Genomic DNA, 8164 nt, shown 5'->3' with positions numbered 1-8164 from the left:
CTTATTTCATTTAAATTTATATACAATATATTAAGCTATGATCTTTTCAATGACTTTAAGTTTTGAATGTCCTCTAAATCCATATCTGGTGTAATTTTTCCTTCTTTAAATTCCTCTAATACTTTGTCAACATACAATGCCTCAAATAACTGTTCTGGAGTTGTTGGCTCTGATTCTACAGTGGGACATTTGTAGGGTACATAAGGACCAAGCTGCAAAATAAATTATGAATAAATAATTAAGTGTCTAGAATTAGCTGAAAAATTATAATAGATCAATTGTTATAATGCTATGACTCAATGTGTTATTAAAGTCTATCTTTCATTCAAATAATCTGGGGACTCAGTAACAGTAGGCATGATTTTACTTTTAAAATACTTGTGCATGTCTTTATATTGAATTGAAGTAGAATTTCCCAACTAATAGCAGGTCCAAGACCTTTGACCAAGAATACTCAAAAGTCCTCCTTTATTCTTAAAAGTTCGAATCTTTATTGAAAATACAATTGATACATACATTGTACAGAAAAAGTTGAACTTTCAAATGCACTCATTGTACATTGTACTGTATCATTATTCATTAACCAATTTTTTTCTGAATTACTTTGATGATTTTAGGTATAAGAGGTTTCCTCATTTCTTCAACACTTATACACTGTCTTAAATAACACTTTGAACCTTTATAATTGTTTGGTTTCAATTGCTGCTTTTAAGAACACACTTCCATAGCTTAGTGTCAGATATCAAAACAGTTCTACTTTGTTTGAAACTTGGGGTTTAAATTCTTTTTTCAGCAAAATACATAGATGCTTGGTGGTAATTTTTCATCATGATTTTTTATGGGTTCAAGTTTGTTGGTCAAATGTATATGGGCACTTTCCCTTTCACTGTGTGTGAGGAATATTTACAAAAATAAATGATGTAATCGACCATAATAAAAGAAAAGTTTATTTTGATTTTTAAATAAATGAGAGTATCCACTTTATAAATTTAAATGACATAGATAAAATAACAAATATACTCAACACGATTTCATACATTCAGGTAAAATAGTCAATTGAACTGAGGACAGGGGACTCTTAAAATATTAATTTTATGATGTATATTAAGATCTTGTGGTTATATTTTATTCTCTTATATCTTATATAGTTTATCAGATATCTTATATAGTTTATAAGAAATCTCATAAACTATATACATTGTAAGATATCATATAAACTATATGAGATTTCTTATAAACTATATAAGATATCTTATAAACTATATAAGATATCTTATATAAAAGTTGTTTATAAGATATCTTTTATAAAAGTTGTTTATAAGATATATCATATACTTTATAAGATATCTTATTAAGTATATAAGATATCTTATTAAGTATATAAGATATCTTATTAAGTATATAAGATATCTTATAAACTATATAAGATATCTTATAAACTATATAAGATATCTTATAAACTATATAAGATATCTTATCAGGCCCGTAGCCAGGAATTTCCAAAAGGGGGTTCGTTTGACTCACAAACTCCACTTTAACAGTCACAATTCGAACAGAACATCGACTTTAACAGTGCTTATTAGTTTTCAAGGGGGGGTTCGGACGAACCCCCGAACCCCCCCTGGCTACGGGTATGCTTATCAACTTTAAGAGATATCTTATATAATATATGAGATATCTTATAAAAATGAAATTATATAAGATATCTTATATATTAAAGGAGATATCTTATATATTATATAGATATCTCCTTTAATATATAAGATATCTTATATATTATATAAGATATCTTATATATTATATAAGATATCTTATATATTAAAGGAGATATCTTATATATTATATAAGATATCTTATATATTAAAGGAGATATCTTGAAATTCAAATAAATAATAAAACGGCTTGCCATATTATTTACTAATTTTGCTTTAAAATAGAGATACCTATATTGTATCTGAATTATGGCCTATGTAAACTGTGAGTTTTGATGTTGAAAATTGAGAATACATGGTAGTATAATTAAGTTGAGTGTAAAGTTGAACAGCCAGTTTTGTGTCTTTATGTGCTTGCGCTAAAAGTAAATTTACTGTGATTATACTGGTTGACGATAATAGGTTGTCATATTAGAATAAACTTTTCCTCATTTGTGTGTGGATACAAATTTTAATAATGTTTTGTTTGGCATAGTTATTTTAAGATTTTCCTACAGATATTCTTATTCTAATAATACACCCATTCATACCTTAAAATCAGTAAGATCAGGAACTATAAATTCTGGTATCATTTCTTTCTTATTTTTGAATCTGTAAGTTTTCCTATCTACATATCCTGTGGGTTGCACAACTGCAAAATATAATGGACATGACAATTTATTAAATGCACAAGAGATTTCTACATCTGAAGATATATGACTCTCAGATTTCAGGTTACCTACATGTTCTAGTGGATAGTGAGGCTACACATAGTTTTATAGACAATTATTTTTAACAGATTTAGTAGCATTTATAAAAAAAATAAAGAGGAAATCTGATAAAACTTCATCAATGTGAGAAAAATATTTCTTACTAGCTAAATATATCTGTTCTAGGCAAATGATTGGTCGAAATTTAAACATTTTGTCAAATTTTCTTGGTTTCTTCTGAATTTTCCTATTGTGACATCATGAAAAAGGTGATCATGTCTGATGACGTCATGTATAAAGAACACAACTTTCTGCAAAGTTCAAGTATAAAAATTCATTTGAGAAACAGATTCCACCACTATAACTTGTATATATACGATATTTCTTCACTCTTAACATTTAAAAAGCTCTGACAGCAAGCCTCACTCTTTAAATATATCCAAAAAAAAACTGTGTTGAGTGAAGAAATAATATACATGTAACACACTTTTTGCATCTGTGGATAATTGTCAACAGAAAGATTTAATAGCTGTGTTACTGGCATGTGTACATAATTTCTTTCCACATTTCAACCTTTTATGCCAATCTTCAGAAAGATAAGCAATTTTAGGCAATTAATTGAGCCAAACAATTACAAGTGTCAATGTAAGCACATATACAACATTAACATTGAGGTCACTAAATTCATAAAAAAAAATGAAATTTTATATCTAGAATGTATTTCATCAAATCATGCTCTTAATTTGGGCTTTAGTAGGAAACCCCTTTTTGTTACAAGATCACTTCTAAATACATGAAATAGAGATGTTTTCCAAATTTTACTAAATCAGATGAAAATACCTGCATTATGATTAAAATTTAATAATGTGTGACAGGATTTTTTCCCTTAGGGACGACATCAAAAGTTCAATGTACAGGATAAAATTACTGACCCTCCCCCTTAACTTAATTTGGGAAAAATTGATTTACCAATAGGATATATGTAGAAATCGATTTTAGATATACAAAACTTGCAGAATTTCAACCCCCACCCCAAATTATTTGATTTAAGTTTTTTTATCCTACATGTACATCGATCTTTTGATGTCGTCCCTTAGTAAGTGTTATGATAGACATTAACAGAATTTTTAGTGCATGGTGATTGGATATGCACTTTCTTTGACAACAAAAAAATGGAATGATTTTGACTTATCACTTAATTTTTTTCCCAAAAATAACGCTTTATTTTTAAACAGTTACAAATGTACGTTAATTATTTGAGACCTCTGACTAAATTCAATTGCAATAAGGATATTTTAGGAATCACATTAGAATATTTTGACAAATCACAGTCAATTTTAATCAATTTGACACTTATGGTAGCCAAAAATGATTGTTTGATGTCTGACGGTAAAGGGCATTACTACCCTCGTAAATGCCCTACCTTGTAACAGAGGTCCTAGGTTCAATACACCTTATTGCTATTTGTCCGCCATTACTGGATATCACACAGGTTCCCATAAAATGTTGACGTCATAAAACAAAATATCTGACGCCACAATGGAAAAGTGATTGTTGTATGCGTCAAAAGGTCAAGTGGCCTGGTCGGCCGGCCGAGTAGGCTAATAGCGATAAGGTGTATAATTTTTGTATATAGAAATAATGCTCTCTGGGTTAAAAATGCATATATTTCTATTTGTTTTAAGATGACATTGATTTTCGTTATACATAAACATGAATGGTGGTCCTAGCTTCAACTGAAAGATTTTGGATAACAAGGTTTAAAGCCAATATCAAAATTATTGGCATACCATGTAAGGCCAGTTTTTCTTGCATTACTTTGCTGCCTCCTTTTCTCGTCTCGTTGACATGTTTACCAGTGATTGGGAATTTAGGGTCAAACGGCTGCAGATCTTGTTTCCTTCGATAACATAAACACCCTCCAGATGAGAAATGTCTTGAAGATATCAATGTGCAATTTCTAGCAAAGACTTTCGATATCATTTTACGATAGCATGGGAGATAACTGTTCATAAATTATAGTATCCTGAGCTATCCCGGAATGCTAAAGTTCCGGATGGAACTAGATTGATCAGTAAGGGTTGGATCACTCACCCAACGCACCATATTAATCGGTTTTCGGAACTCTTTCTACAAAAAATATCGACCAAAATATAGGGGGTATTAAATAGTTTATTCAAAGAACACAAATTGTAAGGGAACATTTTGTACATAAATGTGAAAGTCAGTCCTCCAAGTTAATTTCCGATTTTATTGTTCACACCGGCATGCTAGCCTTGTAAAAATTGTACCTTTAATATAGTTATATTTATCATATGTATGTTCTCTATAACTATATGTAATTGAAGTTTTTAAGAAATAAAGTACTCGTATTCGGTTTGAAGCAAATTTAACTGACTCGAATGATACAAACAAATAGAAATAAATAATATTTTCCCTATCCTTTTAAAAGGGGTATATATGATACGAATTTTGCAATATCCGCACTATTGTAATTTAAGACAACTACAATTGTGATTTATTCATGGTATTAGAACTGTTAATAACCTTAAATAATAAACATATTAATTCAGGATATCAGTTTTATATATTTCAACTGCATCATGTGCATCATCGGGAGGGAAGAATATCGTTCATAATAAATTAAAGTATAAACTGAAATTAGCTCTGATTAAGATGTGTAACTACAACTACACATATTGCTAAAGATTGTGGTTCAGCAGGGAAACGGCGAAAACTTTTGATTATCTGTATACCCATGAATAAGAAAATCTGTGAACTGTGGCTGGGAAAGATATATTCATTGATGACCATCGAGCCAATTAAGGAAACGATGTATTTTTCCAATGTATACTACCACTGGATTATCAGTAATGTCCGTCTCTGTAAACTATAGAGGTAATATTCTTGGTTGATATTAAATTAACTTTAGATATATCTTAACTTATTCTTACAAAAATCTAACAACCTGCATAGCACCACCTGATATTTACGATATCTATTTAGACATGTGGACTGTTTGATTGCTTATTATTAATAATTAACCAGTGATCACCAGTGGCAAATATATCCTGATCGACTTCATTTATTTAAGTTTCTTCAAGTTTAGAAAGTGAGTTGGACCTGACCAGTTCAAATTTTTAATATATAACTGTAAATCTTCAAAATCTTGCAAATGATGATGCAATATTAGAAAATATGATTCTGAAACATGCCAGTGGTGTATTAGACGACTGAACGGTGTAGTAGACAAACTTCGATTCTAGATGCGCGACATAATAAAACAGGATCAATTCAATGATTTAATTTAGTTAGATTGCATTAAAATAAAAAAATAACTAAGCTGACCTTAGAAAAAAAGCGACATTGCAAATATCACAATAACTTTAACACACAATTTAGTATTCTTGCAGGGGCATAGAAGCCGCGGCCTTTTTGAGAAAATTATTAAAAAATCTAAAATGATAGATGGCAATGAGCAACACATTTAATCCATCTACATTCTATCATACACATTCCTGCTAGCACTTCAGCTATAGGAGGGAGAGTCCTCTATTTTCTTACAAAAAAACTAATCCTCGTGATCTGCCACTTGCAAGCCGCAAAAATCTCTGTATAAACCCCTTTTCAGACTCATTTTTCTGAGAACTACCATTACCAGACAGACAGACCGACCATCATCATAATAATATAGAATCAAACTTGTACAACGAGTGTTTCAACTATATATGCAGGTGTATGACGGTGCTTCTGGAGGTATTGCATCATCATATAAGTTGTTGTAAATACCCGAAAATATCTTAAAAATCAAAACACACTTTTCAGTCGAGGTTTTTATAAAATGTTCGAGACAATCTTCACGGCTGCTACTACTTGAAGTTCTAGTAAAGATACACTGTTGACACAGAGAGGTGTCTCGCCTGAACATGAAATTTCGACAGTAAATTTAAATATCAGAACTAAACATATTAAGATTGAAAATGGAAATAGGGAATATGTCAAAGAGATAACAACCCAAAGACCGGAGACCACTCAGTGTAAACTATGCATTTTTTAAAGGCCGAACGGTGATAGTTAGTTGTTATTTCTGTTTCATTTGTTCTTTGAGGAGAGTCGTCTCATTGGCAATCATTCCACGCCTTTTTTTTTTCATAAAAAAATCAAAAGTTGATGAACCATGACTTAAGGCGTAGTTCAAATAATCTGCCTAGCCAATGCTTATACAATATATGAAGCCATCGTCGTCGATGGAACACAACAACAAAGTTTGGAAGCAGTTTTGATTTTATATTACATGCAGTTGCGGATGCACGGGAGCCAGTACCCCTCCCTTTTTTTTTAAAGATCATTGCTTTCGAATGGAGACATATGGTGGGAATCTTCCTTTATCCTGGGTTGAAAATCTTCCTGAAAATAATGCTTGATCAGACAGACCCTGGTTTGACTCCAGTATTTTAATAGACATACAATTCTGTTATTGTAATTCATTGCTATTCTGCAATAGATCGTCCGTCCCCTTTTTTTTTATTAAATTTGTTTTCCACATGTGTATAAATACATCAACAGCTTTCCCAAAGGTATGAAGATGATCTCCAAAGTAATTTTTCATGGCAATGTCTAGATTGGTTTTACTTCGATTGATGGAGTTTTCTGCCATTTGGATTGTAAAATAGACAAAACTAGGTATAGATTTTAAGCCGTCAGCGAATAACGATGCAGGAATAACATTTCTAGGCCAGATAGACCTAGCCAGACAGACATGTACACACACCATGAAATAATTCCGTGCATCAATCATAGCTGACATTGTTGCACATGAAATCTAAGACACAGACTTAGCCATGAAAATTCAACATTTGTGGTAAATTCACACTTATTCTTGATGTGTTTTTTTTTATGGTAATAAGCATTGTATATAAGATTGATAACATTTGGTTGAGGCAAACCTTAGTAAGAGAAGGGAAACGAAAATTTCAGCATTTTTTTTTTCTTTTATAAAGGAGCATATCTTAGTAAACTTAAGGTAAAAATGGCGAGACTCACATTCAAGCTTTACAGACGAACCGTTTCTTTACAACTCTACAGCTATACAGTTTATACTTCTTTATAGAATTACATTTGATATGCATCTTTGGAACTGTACATCAAGATTACTTGTACTAAAGTACTAAGCTGTGTATAGATGAATTTTGATTGAACTATTTTTTTTGTAAAATGGTTGAAAATCTTTCAAGTTTTGATTTAAATTTTCAATATAAAAGTTTAATCCGGTTTCATAAATTTTTCAATGTGACATTTCACGTGAAACATAAACTTGGAATTATAGATAATCGATAGTTATAAGTGATATTGATTGATTGGTTTTTAACGCCACTTTAAGCACTTTTCATGAAGTCAGACAGAAAGCCTGGAGAAAATACCAAACTTTCAGTTTTTCAAACAAGAGGGTGCTTCATGGAAGATTGAAAGACCATTGATAATCTACTTATCTTTATTTTGCTACACAATGTCAATGACTTAATTAGGCTCATGACGTCATACATTCTCTTCATCTCGACTGACAAAAACTCATATTAATGAGTAGCGTGATATCAAAATATATATATAAAAAAAAAAGATCAAAGCTAAATTTTAGAAAATGAGCGTTAGTTTATTTGACATATATTTCTTTGTAATATGGTGTTTTATTTAAAATAAGAAATTATATATTATTTTAAGTTACTAGTATTTGATTAATGTAAACACACCACATCTTCCTATATC

At 30.6% G+C, this 8164-nt stretch overlaps 1 protein-coding gene across 1 annotated transcript; it reads right to left on the bottom strand.

Moving 5' to 3' along the window:
• LOC134698869 (large ribosomal subunit protein mL41-like) lies at positions 1–4424 on the bottom strand. The gene is made up of 3 exons (XM_063560543.1): positions 4192–4424; positions 2243–2343; positions 1–212 (listed from the first exon to the last, which is right to left on the bottom strand). The coding sequence occupies exons 1-3, from the start codon at positions 4412–4414 to the stop codon at positions 36–38; spliced, it is 501 nt and encodes a 166-aa protein (XP_063416613.1). The 5' UTR covers positions 4415–4424; the 3' UTR covers positions 1–35.
• Between the last annotated feature and the right edge of the window lie 3740 nt (positions 4425–8164).

The sequence above is a fragment of the Mytilus trossulus genome, unplaced genomic scaffold (genome assembly GCF_036588685.1).
Source record: "Mytilus trossulus isolate FHL-02 unplaced genomic scaffold, PNRI_Mtr1.1.1.hap1 h1tg000024l__unscaffolded, whole genome shotgun sequence".
In the NCBI taxonomy this organism is placed as follows: Eukaryota; Metazoa; Mollusca; class Bivalvia; order Mytilida; family Mytilidae; genus Mytilus; species Mytilus trossulus.
Note: the sequence above shows the minus strand (reverse complement) of the source record. Positions and strands in the feature narration are given on the sequence as shown.

Excerpts from the sequence above, each read along its gene's own strand:
- LOC134698869 (XM_063560543.1), bottom strand. The coding sequence starts at position 4,414 with ATGAACAGTTATCTCCCATGCTATCGTAAAATGATATCGAAAGTCTTT. Across the intron at positions 2,344-4,191 it reads AGAAAAACTGGCCTTACATG|TTGTGCAACCCACAGGATAT; the intron begins GTATGCCAATAA and ends TATATTTTGCAG. Across the intron at positions 213-2,242 it reads CTGATCTTACTGATTTTAAG|CTTGGTCCTTATGTACCCTA; the intron begins GTATGAATGGGT and ends TTTATTTTGCAG.